General features: G+C 32.7%; 2 protein-coding genes and 1 long non-coding RNA gene across 4 annotated transcripts; all 3 read left to right on the top strand.

Moving 5' to 3' along the window:
* Window positions 1–40: 40 nt before the first annotated feature.
* LOC110807166 (carbonic anhydrase-like) lies at window positions 41–4,517 on the top strand. Its single transcript, XM_022032203.2, has 14 exons — window positions 41–188; window positions 491–708; window positions 977–1,086; window positions 1,195–1,297; window positions 1,357–1,524; window positions 1,592–1,645; window positions 1,734–1,808; window positions 2,719–2,884; window positions 2,995–3,212; window positions 3,379–3,488; window positions 3,625–3,727; window positions 3,831–3,989; window positions 4,065–4,118; window positions 4,317–4,517. Exons 1-14 carry the CDS (start codon window positions 71–73, stop codon window positions 4,395–4,397), a joined length of 1,737 nt encoding a protein of 578 aa, XP_021887895.2. The 5' UTR covers window positions 41–70; the 3' UTR covers window positions 4,398–4,517.
* Window positions 4,518–10,156: 5,639 nt separating this feature from the next.
* On the top strand, window positions 10,157–11,544 carry LOC110807162 (alpha carbonic anhydrase 4-like). Its single transcript, XM_088209858.1, has 6 exons — window positions 10,157–10,451; window positions 10,586–10,695; window positions 10,801–10,903; window positions 11,009–11,170; window positions 11,258–11,311; window positions 11,415–11,544. The coding sequence occupies exons 1-6, from the start codon at window positions 10,158–10,160 to the stop codon at window positions 11,481–11,483; spliced, it is 792 nt and encodes a 263-aa protein (XP_088065984.1). The 5' UTR covers window position 10,157; the 3' UTR covers window positions 11,484–11,544.
* Window positions 11,545–12,212: 668 nt separating this feature from the next.
* Window positions 12,213–22,877, top strand: LOC110807151 (uncharacterized). 2 transcript variants are annotated; one of them, XR_002538408.2, is made up of 2 exons: window positions 12,213–13,254; window positions 21,841–22,877. It is a non-coding gene; the product is annotated as an uncharacterized LOC110807151 (long non-coding RNA). The 2 variants fall into 2 exon arrangements; XR_015813783.1 differs by lacking the exon at window positions 21,841–22,877 and adding an exon at window positions 19,869–20,088.
* Window positions 22,878–23,066: the final 189 nt, after the last annotated feature.

A 23,066-nucleotide genomic window follows, 5' to 3' on the forward strand; every position in this document is an offset into this window, starting at 1 on the left:
TACATCTATGTATCTATATATATATATATATAGAGCAATTGCAAAGGAAGACCATAGGCAGAGAAGAACCATGAGAAATCAGAAATTTCACTGCAGCAAATCAAGCTTTATCTCCTTTTTTATTGCTTCTCTTACTCTCTCATCTTCTTCCTTCCTTAACATATGCCTAGCTTCTGAATCTGAAGTTGGTATGTATTTCTTCTTCTTCTTCTCTTTTTCTTTTTTTTTTTTTTTTTCATGTTTATATGGTTGTAACTCATACCCATTAATTAAATGCATTTTCTTCATGAGTTAATATAATAATCATTCTCAAGTTACATATTTGATCAGTTTTTCTTTCTGTGTTCTGATTGTTGCACTTTGATCAGTTTTCCTCTCAACCCATACATAGATACATACACACACACACACACACATATAGATTATACATTATATATGTATATATATATGTAACATTTTATATATCAACTGTTGATGGGATATGGTGCAGAGGATGAACACCAATTTTCTTACAAGGAAGAAAGTGGAAAAGGGCCAAAGAATTGGGGGAAAATCAACCCAAATTGGAAAATTTGTGGAACTGGAAAATTACAGTCTCCTATTGACATTATTGACCATGGAGTGGAGATTTTACCTAGTTTAGGAAAATTGAAAAGAGACTATCAACCAGCACCAGCTATTGCCAAGAATAGAGGACACGATGTTATGGTAAAACATATTCCAAAAAAATTTTATATGTCCATTATAAAATATACCGTCCTTATCATATCATTGATTGAATATATATATACACACACACTTACTAGTAAAAGAGTTGTAGGAGCTTTGCATTTTAAGTGGTGAAATTGGAATATATGGTTTTTTTTGTGATAAATTTTATTCTATTAAAATAAAAATAGTTAACTATTGTATTTAATCTAATTAATTAAAAATATCATTAAAAACATAAAAATAAATGAAATTTGTATTTGATTAGATCTCATGGGAAGGAGGAGATGCGGGAACAATTACGATAAATGGGACTGATTACAAACTACTCCAGACTCATTGGCATTCACCTTCAGAGCACAAGATCAAGGGAGCCAGGTATTATTATGTTTGTACATAAATCGGAGTAGACTTTTTTCTCATGTAAAAGAAGAGAGAGTTAAAATTTGTCCATGTCATAAAATACATTGACTCAATTTGTTACAGGTACGATGCGGAGATGCACTTGGTTCATGAGAGCTCTAATGGAGTGATAGCAGTTGTTGGAATTCTATTCAAATACGGTGCGCCGGATCCCTTCCTCTCGAAGGTAAATTAATTAACAACATTTTCAAATGCAAATCACTTCATCTAATTATTTCTCAACAGGTGCTGCTGCTTGGCCACATAAAACCACTGGATCCAGAAGATGAGAAAGAGTTGGGTATTATTAATCCTGGACAACTTAAATTTGGAACGAGAAAATACTACAGATACATTGGTTCACTCACTGTTCCCCCATGCACCGAGGGTATTGTTTGGACAATTTTTGAAAAGGTATTAAATTAATTTTCTAAATTATTAATAATATTTTATTTAATTAATATTTGTATTTGTATTACAGGTGAGGACAGTCTCGAGGAAGCAAATTAGAGCATTAAAGGAAGCTGTACATGATGTACATACAACACAACATATTATTATTATTTTTAATCTTTTCTTATTTCTATTATAACCTTTTTTTTAAAAAAAACTTGTGTAATTAGGGATTTGAAGAAAATGCAAGGCCGATTCAGAATCTGAATGGAAGACCAATTGGATTATACACTCCTACTCTTTTATAAATTCACTTATATAATATATTGTAGAATAAACTTCCTTTCAAATATTGTTTCCAATCACGAAATTCAAATTGATAAAACTAAAGTAATGTTTACTTAATTTCCGTTGGTATGTTCTGAAGTTTCTTACTTCAAGATGTTGTGTTAACATATAGATTATAATTCTTTTTTATTATATTAAAGTTTTAGATAATTAATTTAAATTAATTATTCATGTGATTTAAGTAAATATATTTGGAGTATACAACAACATTTCTGTTTTAATTTAAAATCTAACTTAATTGGACCATGTACAAAAGCTAGATTAAAAAAAAAACAATTTTAAACCACAGAATTTAAAACAAATTGTTTTAGCCCCTGGATTAGAAAATACAAACCAAATCTTAATCGTTCAAAAACAAAAATTAGAAATTTTAACTTCCTTTAAAAACCAGAGAGTGTTTTTCGCAATATATATATATATATATATATTATTAAAAAACATTTTAAGAAATCTGATTAGCAATTTCAGGAGTCGTTGACCAAAAATTGCGATTCCGAAATGGTCATATGCACTATTTTAGGGAGGGTATTTTCGGATTAATATTATTATTAATTTAATTAATTAATTAAAATTATTTTTTTATTAAAAAATTATAACAAGTTTAGCATTTAAATAACGCTGGAGAGTATATCGAAAAATATATATATATATACATATATATCATAAATCAAATTATAAGAAATGTTAAATTTTGAAAATTAGAATACTTTGAAATTCACAAAATTAATAGAAATACTAATTTTATACATGTATAGGCGTATAAATATAGGAAGAGTGTAAGATGAAATTAATTTTGAAATTTTACAGGTAATAGAGCAGGTAGTAGTAGTCCCTGAAGAAAGTCTCTGAAAGAAATAATGGGAAGAGGAAAAAGGTTTAACTGAGAGAGAATTATTTAGTAATCAATTAAGAAATATGAAAACCCAGTTGTATTGTTATTCAAACTTTGTCTTCTTCTTCCTCATTGCTTCTCTTCTTCTCTCTTCTTTTTCTTTCCCTAACATCTCCACAGCTTCTGATCATTCTGAAGTTGGTATGTAAGTCTCTTTCTTCTTCGTCTTTAATCTATATGTATGTATACATGAAAATTTCATGGGGAATCTTCAATGTGTATATATGTTTATGAATATTTGATGGGTGCAGAGGATGAACATGGATTTTCTTACAAAGAAGAAACTAACAAGGGACCAAACAAGTGGAACCAAATGAACTCAAATTGGACAACCTGTGGGACTGGAAAATTACAGTCCCCCATTGACATTATCGATCGTGCAGTGAAAGTAGTACCGGATTTAGGAAAACTTGAAAGACATTATAAACCTGCACCCGCCGTTGCCATCAATAGAGGACATGATATCATGGTATATACATATATACACTACCATTATTAATATCCATATATATATATATATATATATATATACCCTTCTATTGAGAATTTTTCTTTGGTCAAGTCTTTCAAAAAAATATTCTTTGGAATTAATTTTATTTCAAAAGATCATTGTTATTTATCTGCAATTTCATCAGGTTACATGGAAAGGAGGAGATGCTGGAAAAATTAAGATAAATGGGACTGATTATAAACTGATGCAGAGTCACTGGCATTCACCTTCAGAACACACAGTCAATGGAATTAGGTTATACCCTTCTTCCATTTTCAATTTCTATGCTTATTTATATATGTAATGTCTTCTTTTCTTCTTATCATCAAGAAACAAATATTTCATGATTTAAAGATGATTTGAATTATTCATGTATAATTTTATACTCTAGGTACGATGCAGAAGTTCACTTTGTTCATGAAAGCTCTGATGGTAAATTAGCAGTTATTGCAATTCTTTTCAAATATGGTTCACCGGATCCTTTCCTTTCAGAGGTATTTGAAGTAACGGTTTGAGTTAGAGTGTTATATTGTTTGGGAAGTGAGAAAATACCAGTATTTTCCCAAATTATTTTCTTCCTTGTCACATTTTGAACAGCTGCTCCGCCATATAAAGCCACTTGATCCAAAGGAAGAGAAAGAGTTGGGGATTATTAATCCAAGACAACTTAAATGTGGGAAAAGATATTACAGATACATTGGCTCAGTCACTGTTCCTCCTTGCACTGAGGGAGTTGTTTGGACAGTTTTCAAGAAGGTATCTTATCAACTCTTTTTCTTTTTCATTATTTCACAAACATATATATATATATATACTAATTTTCTCGTACAGGTGATAACAATCTCGAGGGAACAAGTTAGAGCATTGAAGGCAGCTGTTCATGATGTAAGCCTGCTGCTTCTCTTAAATTATTATTCTCATTAAGTCAAATTAGGGTTATACATCAAATAAATTAAGTATTATTTTGAATAAACTATTCAATTAGTCTCTTAATTTTATTATTTCTTATAATTTAATCTATCATTTTTTGTATTTATTTTAATTTTGGATGACTGATCATCTTGTTGATTCTTATGTTATTAGGGATTTGAGGACAATGCAAGGCCAATCCAGAAACTACATAGAAGACCGATCCAATTATATGCTCCCTCACGTAAATTATAAATTCATTTATTTTTTTATGAAATATATATATACATATATATATGTATACATATACATTGTAACCAACTGAAACTTTAAAAAAAATAAATTTATATCTTTAATCCAGAAACCAATAATAAAATTAAAATTTATATTTCTTACATAATAAATTAAAATTTCTACTAGAAATATAAGAATGTCTCTTCTACATTTACTCATAAAAAGACAACCAATAATTAAAAATAGATAAATAGATATTCTAAGAATTAACCTTCACTTGCACTTGAAGAAAATTCGGGAGGTGAACTACTCACAACTCTCTTACTGATCGGGATCTAAATCTTAATCGTTTTTATCTTAAATGCTTAATAAAAAAGTGAGCTACACTATCCTAATAAGAATATCACACTAGTCACTGATACAAAAAACTAAAAATTAGTAAAAATCATAAAATAACTAATTGAGCTCTTGATTTAAATAAATATTTTTAATTCTAAAACGTTTGATTCCATACTTATCATTACAGATTTTTTTGAAAACAATCTATGAAGACAAATAGTCAGGTAACATTTTAATTTCGTACATAATATCAGTAATTCTTCCTTTTAACCTACTTACTTGGACTTCTGGGGGTCCACAGGGATATCCCTCTATTCGTGGAATTAATATCAAGATTTGATAATTAATCTGATCGTCCTCATACCCTATCCGGTAATGGACGCCAAAAACACTAACACCTCGATACCCCGTCTGATATGAGAGTGAACCATATCTCCTAAAAACCTTTCGATATAGGACTTCTCAGTCTCGTCTGACTAAGGTAATGTCTATAATAGGGTTTTCTATGTACCGAGTCCATCCACACTTTCTTAGGATGCTCAGTAAGTTTTCATTTATTTAACTTCTCATCATCCAAATAACCACCAAAGCATAACAACGTCTCATTTTATATTAATTAATTTAAACGACATTTAAGCAAGCGATACAGTTTAACATAACTGAATAATCAAGTAACCAGATAGCCAAATAAACAATGCAGAAGCAACCAAATAATCGATAAGACCATAAAAACTATCAATTTAAATACGCATAATATGATAGGAAGCAATTTAGGCAGTACAGAAAAAATAAACAGGGAATCAAGACAAATATGAACTAACTGGTTTTGCCTCCATTAGTGACCTATAATTACTTTTAGAGTTTTTCTATTTTTTTACAAAATACACAATTATCGATTATTAATTCTCAATTTACCGTAACAGAGAATAGGGTGATTGATCCTTACCCGAATCGGTGTTTTAAAACGTCGTGTATCTATTACGCCTCCTAACAAATCCTGGGTTCCCTAAATATTTCTTGCAGGAATAAAATACTTGTCATATACCTAAAAATACCCAAAAACCTAAAATTGGTGTTGAAAATCCTTTCTAAAAAATTTTAGGGTTCCGGCACGACGCTGCCACCATGCTCCGGCATTAGCTCCACCGCCCACGATAGTAGTATGCCTCAGCCCAGCCAATTTTGACCGATTTTACACGTATTCCTGTAGACAAATACGTTATAGGATCTCAGTTGGCTAGAAAACCAAAAGAAACAAAACCTACTGGCTGGGGGATCTTCAGGTGCGGTGGCTTTGCCAGTTCTCCTTCGCGACTAGGGTTTCTTCTTCGACTAACCTGCACAGAAAATTATAATGAACATAATGTTTGAAAATTTGTGTGAAACAGAAAACGAAAAGGGGCTCATCGATGAAATTTTAGAATTTTGGCAGCGAGAACTTCACCAATCTTTGTCTGCGATTTTTGGCTCACCCGCTATCTCTTTTGTCCAGATATGACCACAAAGAGACTCGAATCTAATTCCAAGTGAGAATGGAGAAATTTACCTTTTTTGGCGATCGACAGTAGCGCTGGTATGGTAGTGGTCGGGGGTCGATCTCCTTCTCCAGCAGTTGGCTCTTCTTCTCCGGCGAGGAAAAGTGCAGCTCGGGTTAGGGTTCCCTGAGAGGCGATGTTTAAATACCCATTCTGCATCGATGTAGGTCGTCCGTCCGGGTACGCATGGTCCTCTCTCCTCCGTTTGATCTATCCTACTCGGAGAATGAATGTGGACCGCACAATCGGATTAAATTTGACCATTCGATTGCATTTAAAGAGAAAATACATTTGGACCGTTCATGCACGTGGGATTAGATCGGGGCCGTCAGATTGCTGGGCAAGCGGATCGCCGCGTGGCGCCGTTGTCAACGTGTTTTGTCGCGCGATGTACTCTAGTTCGTCATGGTTGTTGACTGGCCGGTCCCACGTGATTTTTTTTTTTTTGTATTTTAACACCATATTTCTAATTTTTTATTTAAAAACACTCTCCGAACTCAAAATTTCATCCATTTTCTTTAAAATTACTTTCAATTTCGTACTTAATTTATTTTTCTCAAAAAATTCAATAAAACTAAATTAAAATAAATAAAATTACTTTAAAAAATATTTTTTTAAAAATTAAGAAAATCAACCCGAACTGATTTTCGAGCTCAGGTATTACATACATAATTAAGTTACAGGTATTTGGATTCCTTTTCCTCATTCTTACGTGGGTTTGCTAACATTAATGTACTTAGATCTTTTTGTTTTGAATCTAGGACTTCATATGAATATTTGAGGAACGGTTGTAAAGTTTCTTCATGTCTATAAATTATTCTTTATTTTTTCAAATTAAAAAAAAAAAACGGTTATTGAAAGTAAAAGTTTTCTTTTCCTTAGATACATAATAAACTCTTTTTTCATCTAAATATTTAACAAATTCATTGAAACCTAATTCAATTTGACAAGTAAAAATATAATAAATTTATTTAAATTTAATTCAACTTGATTACTGCAGTTTAACTAATACACTAGTGACTTTTAAGTAAAATATAAAAATTTTAAGTATTAAGGTATCATTTTATTAGTTGTTCTACTTAAAATATTTAGTTTTTTTTTTTAAATTTTCTTTTCAATGCCTTAAATATTTAATTACTCTCCAAATATTATATTTCAAGAATTAAATTTATATTATCAAAGTTAATATATTGTAATCATTTATAATTCCAATTAAAGCAGTAGTTTGGCCCAATTGATAGCAATTTGACCCTGTTCATATATACCATATTTGGGTTGACTTACATTTTACTTGGATCAAATTAGTTCATAAGCTACTTTAATTTCAGATATCAGCTATACAATAATATTTTTAAACATTATTAAGTGTATTTATATATAATTTTTGAGTAATTCTGTTAATTTTGTAACTTATAAGTATATTTGTATCAAATGTGGATGATTTATGTGAAACTTATAATCTAAATAATATCAAACACATTATTTAATTATTTTAAAATAATACTTTAACGATCTTAAAATTCTATCCACTTTGAAATTATAAAAAAATCATATAAGCCAAAAGAGCCAATTTAAAATTATTATAATGATCACATTCTGTCTTATAAGGTAATGACCGGAGTATACTTCCTTAAATCATATAAACTTGAGTAAAGTAAAGTAACTTAACTTTATTAATAATAAAAGAGTCGCAGAAGCGTTACATCCTTTAAATATAAAATATAAATATATGTGCGAGTCTCTAAATTTTTTTATTTACATTACTAAACAAAAGTACGAAACAGTAACCTTAATATCAGAGTCTAGACTTTAAAAATTTCTTATGTATCATCGCTCACTCTACAGTGGTATCTTCAGTATTTATAAGGTGATAGTGAGATAAAATATTTCAATATCAATATTATGAAATCACAGCATAGTACATGTAATATATAGTTTCTTTACAGACAATAAAGCATATATCATATAATCTTTCTAAAATAGATACGAATAAGAAGACGAATGTACAAATCAGAAAACAAATTCATGTTGTATACTTCATCACTATTAGAAAGAATCAATAAGTTATCATACATTATGTGTAGGCACAGATACTTATCACTGGTTTTCTATGTACCCGAACAGGGAACGGCATACATGAATACCTTGAAATACTGCTACTCCTTCTCCCAAATACGGAACGGTTAGGGCATACAGATCAGACAATTTTCCCATACATCCCAACACAGAACGGTTATATATGGGTACACACTTATTACTTCGCCAATATATCCGAACACGGAACAGTTATATACGGCCAGATTGAAGCCTAACATAATACAGATACTTTCGAAATAACTTCTTTCCGCAATGAGTGATGCACACATATCAAAATTACATTTCAAAAATACAAAACGAAATAATATTTATATCGAAGTAAAACTTTAACAAGTACTTACTTACCAAATACAGAAAATAAATAAAACACGTGCACATTTTTATATTGAAAATACGCAAAATACTTCAAAACTACGTAGGTTATGAATCAAAAATATCCACTTAACTTAGACCCTTAGCAGTCGTCGTCTTAATTCTGGTAGAGTTTCGACTTTATTTATAACTTTTTCTCTAAAAAATTTGGCAGAGTTTCAGAATGATTTTTGGTCACTTTTTTGACTCAAAAATATCTAATACAATACTAAAAAACTAATCTAAAAAATCAAAGAGAAATTGAACTTTAAAACTTAATAAAAAGCTTACATTTTTAATAGTTTATAACTTCTTTTTTATCGTAATCCTCATTGTTCTTCTCTTCCTCTTTCTTTACTCTCACAAATTTAGAAAAGTTTTTCAAGATTTTTATTTAAAACATCAAAATATTCTCAAATATCACACACTTCGTACTCTCTCTTCTTCCTTCACCTCTATATTTTTCACTATTTTTCTTTTATCTGGAATGTCTATTCTTCCCTTCTCCTATTCCCTATTTACAGGAGTGGGGAGCTACGTGATACTATGAGCTGAACAACTTAGAAATAATAAAAATAATTTTATTATTTTTAAATTCACAAATGTATTTTTTTAATGTATTTAGAGTTTATAAATGAAAAAAAAAAAAAAAAACATACAAACCCAACACACTTTTTATTTACTCTCACTGCTAACTCATGAATTCCGTCAACTTATAAATTTTAATTTATTATTTATTAAACGTCATTATACCAAATGTTAATTATTTAATGGACGAGGTTGGTACGTATAGGATTAATGTTGGAGTGTCGACCCCTTTTTATCAATACTACTCAGAGGTGTATTTTATTTTGTAGGGGATGATTGAAGTTCAATATTACATAATTTTGTTGCTGATTAAACTCTTGGTAATACACTTAAGAGAGGGAGATATATATATATATATATATATATATATATATTTGTTTGTTTCTTTTTTAAGTCATTTTATTTTTGATTGATTTTGTGATCTGCTATTCTTATTTTTTCTTTTGATTTTTGTTCAAAAATGATAAATTCATTACAAAAATTATTATGGTAAATGATTAATACACGGAGATGCATCAAGGATGAGAGAGAGCTGTTCCAAAGTAAGAAAGAAAAAAAAAAAAAATCAAATATTTTGTTCCTACCATTAAATTTGTAAGTTTCCTGGTTATTGAGAAAAAGAAACTTTTGATTTCCAATAAAAATCTTACTTTTAATGATCGACTTACCTAATTTCTTTACTCTAAATATGTATGTATTTATCATAATTTATATATTTTCGGAGTCTTTTTCCTTTTTTTTAAAAAAAAAAAAAAGATTCAAAAGAAATAAATTCAAATCAAAAAATATTTCCTTTCTTCTGATTTGTAGTTATATATCTATAAATATGTCACATGCATCTCTTTAACTCAAACAAGAGAGAAAAGCAACCATGAAAAATCATTCAAGCTTTCTCTTGTTTTTTATTGCTTCACTTATTTTTTCTTCTTCTTTTTTTCTTTCAAACGGAGCCGACGAAGAGTTTTCTTATCGAGAGGAAACAGGAAGAGGACCAAAGAACTGGGGCAAAATTAATCCACAATGGGCAACTTGTGAAACTGGAAAAGCCCAATCCCCTATTGACATTATTGATTCTGCTGTGAAAATTTCACATAATTTAGGTCATATTGAAAGAGATTATAAACCAGCACCAGCCATTTTAAAGGACAGAGGACATGATATTATGGTATCATTATGATTTTCTCTATAGTATATGTGTGTGTGTGTATATATATATATATATATATAAGGATTTGAGTACGTCATTATCAATAATTTGGGTTTGTTGATCTGAAATTTTATTTGCTTTTAATTTTTCAGGTCTCATGGGAAGGACAAAATGCTGGAAAAATTAAGATAAATGGGGTTGATTATAAACTGCTTCAGTGTCACTGGCATTCGCCTTCAGAGCATAAAATCAATGGGATTACGTATATTCATACTCTTTCAAAATTTAACTTTTTTTCAAAAAAAAAATCTATTAAACTCGTAATAACAAATTTTCTTTTTCTTAAAAAAAAAAAAAAAAAAATCAGATTCGACGAAGAACTTCACATACTTCACCAAGACTCTAAAGGAGTGAGAGCAGTCATCTCGGTGCTTTTCAAAATCGGCTCACCCGATCCATTCATTTCGAAGGTATTTTAATTAATGATGTTCTATTTGTTCGTATATACACATCTGAGAGGTTGTTTGGGAAGTGAGAAAATTGGTGGAATCTAATGAGATTTATTTTTTCTACAGCTGTTCAATCACATAAAGTCACTTCATCCAAATGAAGAGAAAAAATTGGGGATTGTTGATCCAGGAACAATAGGATTTTGGTCAGGGAAATATTACAGATACATTGGATCGCTCACAATTCCTCCATGCACTGAGGGTGTTGTTTGGACCATTTTCGCTCATGTAATTAATTAATTAATTCTTACATATATTTGTGTGTGTGTGTATATCTTCTTTGAAGTTTTTCTGTTCCCCAATTTTCTTATGCAGCCCAAGACACTTTCAGCGGAGCAAGTTCAAGCATTGAAGGAAGCTCTTAGTGATGTAAGTATAAAAGTTTCCTTGGTCTTATCACTATGTTTGTCTTTTAGGTTTTATTGCATATGAATATGAAACTTTCAAGATTAATGAATCATTTCATTAACAGGAATCTCGGGAAAATGCAAGACCAATCCAACATCTTCATGGGCGACTGGTTGAAGCATCTTCTCATTGAAATAGAGAGAATAATTACGAAAATTAGACAGCAATTTAACATAAAAAGAAATTAATTAAATAATTACATGTCTTTTATGGTGTTTCTTGATAAATAAAAATATATTTTTCAATTTTAGTGTTTCTTATCATCCCACCTGTGATAAAAATTTAAATCAAAACAGATATGAAAATTATAATCAAAGATAATAATTGATACGTGTGATATTTCAATTCTGTTGATGAGATAACAAAAAAAAAATAAAATTAATATAACAAATTATATTCAACTAATTCAAATTTGCTTAAAAACCTAGTATACTACATCAAACAGCCCAGCCCAACCTGAAAATCAGAACATAAAATCTCAGTTTTCATCATTTCTTAAAAATGAAAATGATGTCTATGATTGTTTTCTTGATTTCAAATCTTTACTTGAAAATCAGTTTAATTAAAAAAATCAAAGATCTTTTAGTGCTATTAGGGCGGTGGATACGCAAAAATTACACTATTATTTGCCTAGACATACCATTTTCCATCGCCTCGCACACATGAGCATAAAGGAGTTGTTGAAAGAAAAATTAATATTGTAGTTAACAAGTCTCACATTTTTAGCTCAAAGTGGCGTTTCTTTTTCGGTTTTGGCCTTATGCATTTCAAATAGCCATATATGCTAATCATTTATTGCCCACTGAAATTTTGAATGGTATCAGCAAACTCTTTTACAAACAATTTACATATTTTTGGTTCAACTACTAAGACCCTACAATTAGCTCAAGCTTTCTTTCAAAAGTCAACCATGCGTTTATTTGGGTCCTTCAACTAATCATTTTGGACAAAGAATCTAGTCAAGTTTACATAGCCAGACACGTTACTCCTAACAATTTTTTATTTCAATCACACAAGAACTATGTCCCGATCACGCCTTCCCCCCCCTCCTTTAGCATGGCTTTATATTAGCCATTCATCCACTACAACACCCAGGCCCAGAGAAACAGGAGCCAGTCCATCAGCTTCAACACGACGTCATTTTGAAGCTGGGCATCAGAAGTTGAAAAGGACCAAAACGACGCTGTTTTGATGAAAGAAGAAGAAAAAAAAAAAAAAAAAAAAAAAAGTGTTTCATAAACAGAGATGTGCTTGCCTCTCGAAGAAGCAGGAGGAGGAGGAGAAGGGCGCCATTTTGATGAAAGAAAAAGAAAAAAAAAATTAAGGTTTTAGAAAGAGAGAAGTGCTCGCCTCTGGAAGAAGAAGAAGAAAGATGAGGAGGAGGAGGCATGGCGGGGAAGATGAATCGTGCGATTGGGTGTTGCAGTGACATCGACGCGATGCTGTGCCATTCTCCATCTGCAGAAGCGGCGATTTTTTGTAGACGTGACCCGATTTGAATAGGAGATAGAGGAGGTTTGATTGGTGTGTGATGCGAGGAGAACAGAAGCTCAAATCAAGATCTGCACAGCTTTTGGTGCGTGGTGCAGCCAGAAAACACCGTCTCTGTGCACGGTTGAAGAAGAAGATCAGCACCGCGGCAAGTCGGTTTCGTCCTGTGAGAGGAGAGGTAGCGTGCACGATTGCAGCACAATCCGTTCTGAATCTCAGAGCAAGATAGGAGACGAGGCAGTGCGTACGACACCATCCAGGGGGTTCCTAAAAGCACATGCGAAGGCACATGTAGGCACAAACGGCAGTGCGTGTCTCGTAGCGTGATGGTGCACGGTGATTATGGTTAAATGCGGGTAGTGGCGCGCATGGTGGCGCGTAGTGCCTGTAACGATCGAGACTGCATGTCCAAGGTAAAATTAGCTCTCATCCTTTCGTGTTATGTTCGTTTTTAAAATTACTCACCCTCTAATACACATGTTCTTTGTTTGTAAACGAAAAAACTAATCAAACAGTAGCGCATTTAGAGAAGACCATAGACCGAATCTAATGAGGATACCTACACATTTCCTGGTCGATCTCCAGGCAAAGATACTTTAGCCTTTCTCTGTAATCGTTTTACCGAGGCTTAACCCTAAAATGTGTAGATTTTGAATAAAAAACATTCACAATTTTTGCTGTAATTTTACAGAGAGAGTTTAGAGAGAGAGGGCAAGAAAACAGAGTGTACGTATTCGGAGTCCTCTTTTTTCTCGTTTCTTTTAAGCTCTAGAAATTTTTGAGAGGAAAGAACTTATGTTTATTGATTGATTTGAAGTAGTATTTATACACAGAATTAAATTAGAGTGCTACTTAAAAAATATAATTCGAATTCTAAATAAAAACAAATTTTAAACACAGAATTTAAAACAATCTTAAACCCAATGCATGTCGATGTTTTATATGCATTCTACCACCTCTATGTTCGGAGCTTTATTTCAAATAGATTTCTATTTTAAATGAAATCCTTACGTCGAACACTTCTCCTTAAGGATCTTATTCATCCCCAACATTTTTCTTAATTCTTCAAATTTACCTTTTGGCAAGTACTTGGTAAAGATATCTGCTACTTGATCTTCTATTGCACAGTGTACTAGGCTTACTTCTTTCTCCTTTTATGCTTCCCTTATAGCGTGGAACTTAATCTTTATATGCTTAGTCTTTCCATGCAACATTGGATTTTTAGCAATGAGGATTTCTGATTTATTGTCGATGTAGAGGACTGTAGGTTCAGTGGAAAGTATTTGTAAATCATCTAGTATTTTCCTTAACCATTGAGCTTGATTTACAGCTCCTGCTGCTGCTATGTATTCAGTTTCGGCGGATGATTGTACCACAATTTCTTGCTTCTTTGATGACCATGAAAACGCACCAGAACCAAGTGAAAAAACATATCCCAATGTGCTTTTAGCATCCTCCACACTTTTTTCCCAATCACTGTCCGTGTATCCTAGAAGCTCTCCTTATGTGTGAGCTTGAAAATGGATTCCTAGATCAGTAGCTCTTCTTACATATCTTAGGATATGCTTAACTGCTGTCATGTGTGATTGTCTTGGTGAATTCATAAACCGAGATAACAGGTTGGTTGCATAAGTTAGATCTGGTTGAGTGGCAGTTAGGTAGAGTAAGCTGCCAATTTTACTCCTGAACTCTTACTCATTCACCATTTCTTCTTCTTCAGCTTTTGACAGTTTAATATGTGGTATGAGAGGGGTAGATACGGCTTTACAATTTTCAAGCTTGAATTTTTTTGAGCAATTTCCTCACATACTTCTTTCATGATATAAAGATCTCTTTCTCAGATTGAGCGATCTCCATTCCCAGAAAATAGATCGCTCTCCCAAGATTTGACATCTCAAATTCCTACTCTAGTTGTGTTCTGAGTTCCTCCATTCTTTGTTCATCATTTCCAGTGATGAGAATATCATCAACATACAGTGATATGATGACCATTTTTCCATCCTTTAGGTATTTGACATACAGGGTTGCTTCATTCTTGCTTCTTTTGAACCCACAGTGGAGCAGGTATGCATCAATTCTGTCATACCATGCTCTGGGTGCTTGCTTCAGACCATACAGTGCTTTATGTAATTTATACACATGATCAATCTGCTCTTCTACTTCAAATCCTATCCGTTGATGGACAAATATGTCCTCTTCCAATTCACCATTCAAAAAAGCAGATTTTACATCAAAGTGCAAGATATGCCAACCTCTTTGTGCTGCCACAGCAAGCAGAAACCTTATCGTTTCATGTCTTGCTACTGAGGCAAATGTCTCTCCAAAATCCACTTCTGGCAATTGAGCATAGCCTTTCACTACCAGGCGTGCTTTGTACTTATTGATTGAGCTGTCTGGGTTCATTTTGAGCCGGAAGACTCATTTAACCCCGATTGCATTTTTACCTTTTGATTTGGGAACCAGGGACCAAGTGGCATTTTTCTCGATCATGTTCAATTCTTCTTCCATTGTTTTTCTCTAAACCTCATGTTGAGCAACTTCTTCAAAAGTTGTTGGCTCCGCAACAGTAATGTTACACTGAGCATAGATGTCAGATAAGCTTCTTGTCCTTTTATTTGGTGATTTTTGTGACTCTTGATTATTCATTTCTTCATTTTCTTCTTGAGCTTGCTTTGAAGTAGAATTTATATCATCAGAGATTATTTTTTCAACTTTCCAATCCCAGTGAGATGCTTCATCAATTACCATATCCCTTCTGATCATAATCTTTTTTGGTTTTAGAATTGAAGACCCTGTATCCTTTTGTTTCTGTACTATAACCCAAAAAAATACAAATTTATGCTTTGTCATCAAGTTTCTTCCTTTTCTCTTCTGCTACATAACAATAGCAAATGGAACCAAACACCAGTAGATGCCTTGTAGCAGGCTTCTTTCCACTCCAGCATTCATATGAGGTCTTTCCCTCAACAGCCCGAGAGGGAAGTCGGTTCAACAAGTATACAGAAGTGTTCATGGCTTCACACCAAAATTGCAGAGGTAGCTGTTTATCCTTGAGTAAGCTTCTTGTCATTTCAATCACAGTTCTGTTTTTTTTTTCTGATACTCCATTTTGCTGTGGAGAGTGGGGGGCTGTTAGCTGCCGTTTTATGCCTTCTTTAATACAGAAATCCTTAAACTCCGTTGAAGTGAACTCCAAACCATTATCTGACCTCAAACACTTCAGTTTCATTCCACTTTCTGCTTCTGTTTCAGCTTTGAACCCCTTGAACTTTTGCAGAGCTTCATTCTTTGTTTTTAGAAAGTAGATCCATGTCATTCTGGAGTGATCGTCAATAAACAGGATGAAGTACCTGTTGTCGCTTAGTGACTCTGTGCTCATAGGACCACAGATGTCTGTGTGGATCAATTCAAGCTTGGTATTTGCTCTCCAGGATGACTTTAAAGTGAAGGGTTGTCTGTGCATCTTCCCAAGTTGGCAGATTTGGCAAATCCAGTTTTCTCCTATGATTTCAGGGAGATCTGGACTCAATTTTAATGAGTTCATCTTCTTGAGGGCTTCAAAATGCACATGTCCAAATCTTTGATGCCATAGAATGGTGTCGTTTTGAGCAGCTCACCTTAGTTTTTCTTCAGCTCCTTACAGCTTTAAGATGAAGCTTTTGTTGATCATTAGAATGTTTGCAATTTTATACCCACGTGAGTCTTTTATGGAGCATGAATTTTCCTTGAAGACCACGGTGTATCCTCTTCTGATTATTTGGCTCACAATTAACAAATTTTGCCTCATGCCAAACACATGCAGGACATCAGGTATGACCCTTTTTCCTTGGTTCGTGGTTAATGCGATGCTTCCTTTTCCTTTTGCTCTTAATGTCTTTCCATCACCTAGAGTTATGTTGAGTTTTGTCTCCTTGTTAAGATCATAAAATATTCTTTCGTTTTTGCACATGTGGCTGGTACAACCACTGTCAATTATCCAATGGGTGTCAGCTTCCTCTAGTTGCTCACTAAGTGTCATAAACATCCACTCTTCTTCTTCAGTTTCTTTGGTATAATTTACTTCTTGTTGAGACTGATTTTGAGAAGAAGAAGCAGCTGTGTTCCCTTCATTTTTTCTTTTTTTTCTATCGGCACACCTTTTCGACGTGTCCGCCCTTCTTGTAGTAGTTACACTTGATCGGGTTCTTCCCTTTATACCAGTAGTCTTGTTCTAAGTGGTTATTGCGAGCACATATTCTGTAGTTTGGTAATCCCTTTTACTGTTTATTGTTGTGATTGTTTGAATTTTGTGTTGATCGTGTAACTTGATCATCTTGATTTCTTCTTCCTCATTTTCCTCTGCCTTGATTCTTGCTTCTGTTTTGTGTAGCTACTAGTGCTCATTAGGTGGAGTTTGCTTCTCTCAAGGCTGTCCTCTGCTCCAATGTTTGTAGCTTGCCCAATAGTTCTGCAACTGAGAGAGTTTTGAGATTGTATGTTTCTTCTATCGCTGAGATTTTGGCCTCAAATCTGGCAGGGAGGCTCACCAACATTTTTTCGACTACTCTTCTCTCTTCGAAATCTTCTTCGAGCAATCTGATCTTGTTTACTGTATCAAGTAGTTTTGAGGCATACTCCTTTACGGTTTCTGCCTCTGCCATTTTCAGTGTTTCAAATTGCTTTCTCATATTCAGAACTTTCACCATCTTGATTCTTTCATCACCTTCAAACTCCTCCTTCAACTTGTCCCATACTTGCTTTGGGTTTCTCAAGTTCATTATTCTGGAGAAGACTGAATCTGATATTGCCGCATGCAAACAAGATAGAGCCCGAGGTTTCTTAAAGACATCTTCTTCATACCTCTTTAGTTGGTTTATTGTTGCATCATCTTTCAATGATGCTAGTTCTGCATCGTCTTCCACGACCTTCTATAGGCTATGGGTTCGCAAGTACATCTCCATCTTTATTGCCCATATGTGATAATTTTTTCCCGTAAATAGAGGAGGATTTAGTGTCAGTCGAGTTTGTTGTCATTCTGTATTTTTTTTTGTCGATTTCTTCTCACATATCCCTTAAGATCATACAGCTCTGATACCACTTGTAGATTTTGAATAAAAAACGATCACAATTTTTACTGTAATTTTAGAGAGTTTAGAGAGAGAGAGAGGGCAAGAAAACAGAGTGTGCGTATGCGGAGTCCTCTGTTTTCTTGTTTCTCTTAAACTCTAGAAATTTTTGAGAGGAAAAAACTTAAGTTTATTGATTGATTTGAAGTAGTATTTATACATAGAATTAAATTAGACTCCTATTCCAAAAACATAATTCGAATTCTAAAAAAAAAAACTTTAAACACAGAATTTAAAACAATCTTAAACTCCATACATGTCGGTGTTCTATACGCATTCTGCTACCTCTCTGTTCGAAGCTTTATTTTAAAAAAATTTCTATTTTAAATGAAATCCTTACATCGAACAAGATGTCTTAAAATTGTAAACTGTTTTGAAATAATTCCACTTTCGGTGCCAATGGAGTTATACATTTGTTTTTATGCATATTATATTCTACATGTTTGTGTATGTATACCGTGTGGGTACACCTTTTCTACGTATATAAATATGGATAATGATATACGCATGTAGAATGTATCTATACTCGATGTTATAATATATGTGTGTGTAGTCTATATGTATGATAATATATTTTTAATAGTTTGGTTGAGTAAGGAATAGGGAAAGAACAATGAAAGAATAATTGAGTAAAAGGTAGAACGATGGATTTTTGAAAATGATTGGAAGAATAGAGTAATGTAATTAAATTAACCAAATAATATAGTAAGAAAATACGACTTGAAATTAGGTACAATAATTAAGGATTTAAAAATAAATGATTCATGAATAATTGTAAGAAAACAATGAACTATTAGAGATACTAATAGATGAGCCCATAAGAAATTATATAGTAGGAAATAAGAAAGAGAAATCAAGAGTAAAATGCATAAAGAATGAAGGATTTCTTTAAAAGACGATGAAATTTAAAAGTCGAATAAAACTCTTAATCTCAAATAAAAAAGGAAAGTGACTGATTTGATGTTATATATTTTATCTGAATATAAATTTGATATGTTATGATGATATCTGTGAATGAAAATGACATTATCTGAATATGAATCTAATACGATATGAAAATATTTGTGAATGAGAATGAAGGTATTTGTAAATGAGAATGAAATTATCTGAATAAGAAGTTGATATATTATGATGGTATTTGTGAATGAGAATAAAATTGTCTTAATATGAATTTGATATAATCTGATGGTATTGTGAATAAGGATGAAGTTATCTGGAAATGAACCTAATATGATTTGATAGTAGTTGTGAATAAAGAATTAAGAGTAAAGTTGAACGGTCCTTGAAACAACAAGGAAATTAGTTTAGCGAAGCAAGCAGGCAAACTCTACTGTGGGATACAGTCTTATCTAATCACAGTTTTGGTTATCAGTGCTCATATAGGTTGGGGTATGAGATGCTGGTAACTGTGGCGCTCGTGAGTTAGGGTATGGGGATGGTCGATCTTATGACGTTCATACGGATTAGGGTATGAGGATGGTCAATTATTGTGGCCCTTCATACGAGTTGGGGTATGAGGATGCCGATGATTATGGTGCTCATACGGGTTATGGTATGAGGACAGTCGATTGTTTTTATGGAAATGTTGAGTATCCACATGTAGAGGGGATGCTTGTGAGTCCTCGATAATACAAATCAATGGTACCGCGAGATGAAATGTAAAGAGTAAATAAAATTTTAATTCAAATATAAGATGGTACATGATTAATGATTTCATTTGATTGAAATGTATGACTTTTGAAATATTAATATGCTTTGATGACTATTATTATTGAGAACGAAACATTTTATTTAATAGGTATAGAGACAAATGAAAGAGTTTCTAAATTAATAATATATTTGATGAGTCGTTACTATTTTTGGTTTTTGTATCTTTACTGAGCAAGTGTGTATTCACTCAAATTACCATTTTAATTTTTCAGATCAAGATAAACTATCAAGAGGTATCAGCCTATTAGAGAAGAATAAGTGAGCCAAGTTTGAATAACTGCAAAGATGTAAAGCCAAAGTACTTTAATTTTATTAATAAACCTATTAAATTCTAGTAATAGAAGCTTATGTGCACTACCTCATATAATGGTACTCGATTACAATTTACATATACAAAGGATGTGTGATATAATGCTCCATTATATTGTTGCACATTAGTGGTTCCTACACGTGTAATAGCGTCAATTCTCATCAAAGAAGTCAAGTCATTACAGTTGGTATTAAAATCGTGTTTCTCGGACCCATCCCTTATATTATGAGGCTTACGGTTCTCATAAAGTTTACAATAAAAAGAAATTATGTGATATATACCTTAGGAGATGTTTTAGGACTTTCTACGAAGCATCTGTGAGTATAAGAAACTAAAATTGTAATTCTGAAAGTCTGGAGATATAGGAATTACATGGATTGGAATGTGATAAATTTGGGAATTAAAGAATTAGGGCTTCACTCTAAAGCCAACTAAAGATGGCGAATAAGCAACAACTATAATCGATCATAACACGTGAAACCATAGGAAGCTCAAATACTATCAAAGAAATCACCTAATATGAGCAAATGAATAATGTGAATTTTAGAAAGACAATGAATTTCCCCCGAGTTTGGGAAAGAAATCTTAAAGAGTGAACCCAAAGTGAGAGAAAAATCTCCCAATTAGTAGGAAAATTCCCCAATTGGGAAAAAAATTCCGAGTAAGAGAATTTTTAAAAAAGAAAAAAAATTTCCTAAATAAGAGAAAAACCCTCAAGTGAAAGAAAATTTTACAAAGTGAAGGAAAGTAGATAAGTTTCTAAGGAACTTCTTCTAAATCCAGTAAAGACCAAGAAAGATTGGAAATCCTAAAATAAGTAGACCTAAGACCAAGCATGTTGGGTGACCAAATGTGACCAAATAATTATCAAGACTTTGGTTTTTAGGAATCCCTTATGAATATCCTCTAGGAAGAAGGGCTGCCCTACCCATTCAAATTCTTATCAAGGTTTTGCATAGAAGTTACTATAATGATGCAATATACCTAGATAAACCCTCAAAGCTAACACTGTTAGAGTGATGCAGTGGAAGAGTGGTATGAACCCATGAACCACCACACATAAAAGCTTTCTCTTTAAATGGGGAAAGAGAAATTGTGATGGGATAAACATGAGATACATGTCATAAGACTCCACTTATGAATGATCACACAAAAATTATAAAAGCAAAAAAAAAAGGTTTAATACCTAGCCTTAGAAGAATTTAAAACCAAGTTACACATTACTACCAAGACTATTAAATGGCCCTTCCATCTAAAGAACTTCCAATGATTCTCGGTACTAACTATGGATGTCACAGCTCACCACGTATAGTCTACCAAACCTTGGAAACAAAAGCAAATCAAGTGTTGAGATATATTATGAGGCATCTACCCTACAATGGATTTAGAGAAACAATACGATTTGGCAAAAGGATAATCCACATAGATATCAAGTCATCGAATATGAAGGAGAAAAGATTTTTAAAAACCTAATATTGTATAAAATTTATAAATAATATTTGGAAGTCAAAAATTACCACACTTGTTAAATCTTAATACTCACCTACCCGGAAAGAATTAAAACATGAAATGAAATGCTAAGGTTAAACCCTCGTGCCGGTAAAGACAATACATATGTTGATGTATTTAGAGAGTTTAGAGAGAACTTATTCTATGTAATCATGTACTAATTTTTGAAAATTAGAAAGTAAATAAAATAATTTGGACATATGAATCTCAAGAGACCCTAAATCTATCATGATATGGAGGATACTTAGGAAATCGACAAACCCTTCTTTCTTTTTGTGGAATTAACCATTCCTCTTTTTTTTAGAAACGAATGCAATTTTTTTTATGTTCAATAAAATAAGGAAACAAATATGTCATGATTGCAGGAGTTTATACATCGCATATAGGCTTTATCACAACATAACCAGAAGTGATGCAGGACCTAAAAGATCGAATGGAACGATACATAGACTAGTAAATCCTGTATGAATTTTATATTTCATTTGTCGTATAATTGAATAAAGAAGTCAGAAAATCTAAATTGAAATAAAAGAAGAAAAAAAAAAAGAGGTATAGCAAGGAAGACGAATTGCACAGTCAGGCATTGTGGCGGCATTGATGCGGTGTTGTGCCATTTTTTATCTGTAGAAGCGGCAATTTGTTCCCGATGTGACCAGATTTAAAAAGGAGACGAATGAGGCTTGATTGGCACGCAACATGAGGAGAAGTAAAGCTCGGATCTAAATATACACAGTTGTTAGTGCACGGCGCAGCCAAAAAACACCGTCTCTGCATGCTGTGGAAGTAGAAGATCAGCGTCGCAGCAAATCGGTTTTATCCAGTGAGATGAGAGGTAGCATGCATGATAGCAGCACAATCTATTCTGGATCTCCAAACGAGATAGGAGGCGAGGCAAATCTGAATATGTATGGCATCGTCCAGGGTGGTCTTAACGGCGTGTGCGGCGGCTTGTGTAGGCACAGGCAGTAGCACATGCCTCAACGCATGATAGTGCATGGTGATTCTGGTTACTCACGAGTGGCGGCGCGCATGGTGGCGCATAGTGCCTCTAGCAACCAGGACTGCATGTCAAAGATAAAATTACCTCCTTTTGTGTTGTGTTTATTTCTAAAATTACTATCTAATACACATATTCTTTGTTTGTAAACAAGAAAACTAATCAAATGGTAGCCACATTTAAACAAGACCACAAACTGAATCTAGTGAGGATCCCGACACATTTTCTAGTCAAACTCTGGGTAAGTATACTTTAATCTTTCTCTTTAATTAGGCTTAATCCTAAAATATTTGAAAATTGTAAATTGTTTTAAAATAATTCCACTTCCACTTTTGGTGCTGATGGAGTTATACATGTATTTTTATACATATTATAAATATTTATTTGCTTCTACATGTTTGTGTACGTATACCATGTGCATGTGCCTTTTTTTATGTATATAAATTATGGATAATTATGTAAGTATGTAGGGTGTATCTTTACTCAATGTTATAGTATATGTGTGTAGTCTATATGTATGATAATGTATTTTTAATAGCATGATTGAGTAAGGAATGGGGAAAGAACAATGAAAGGATATTTGAGTAAAAGGTA

The sequence above is a fragment of the Carica papaya genome, chromosome 8 (genome assembly GCF_054855325.1).
Source record: "Carica papaya isolate Zhongbai chromosome 8, ASM5485532v1, whole genome shotgun sequence".
In the NCBI taxonomy this organism is placed as follows: Eukaryota; Viridiplantae; Streptophyta; class Magnoliopsida; order Brassicales; family Caricaceae; genus Carica; species Carica papaya.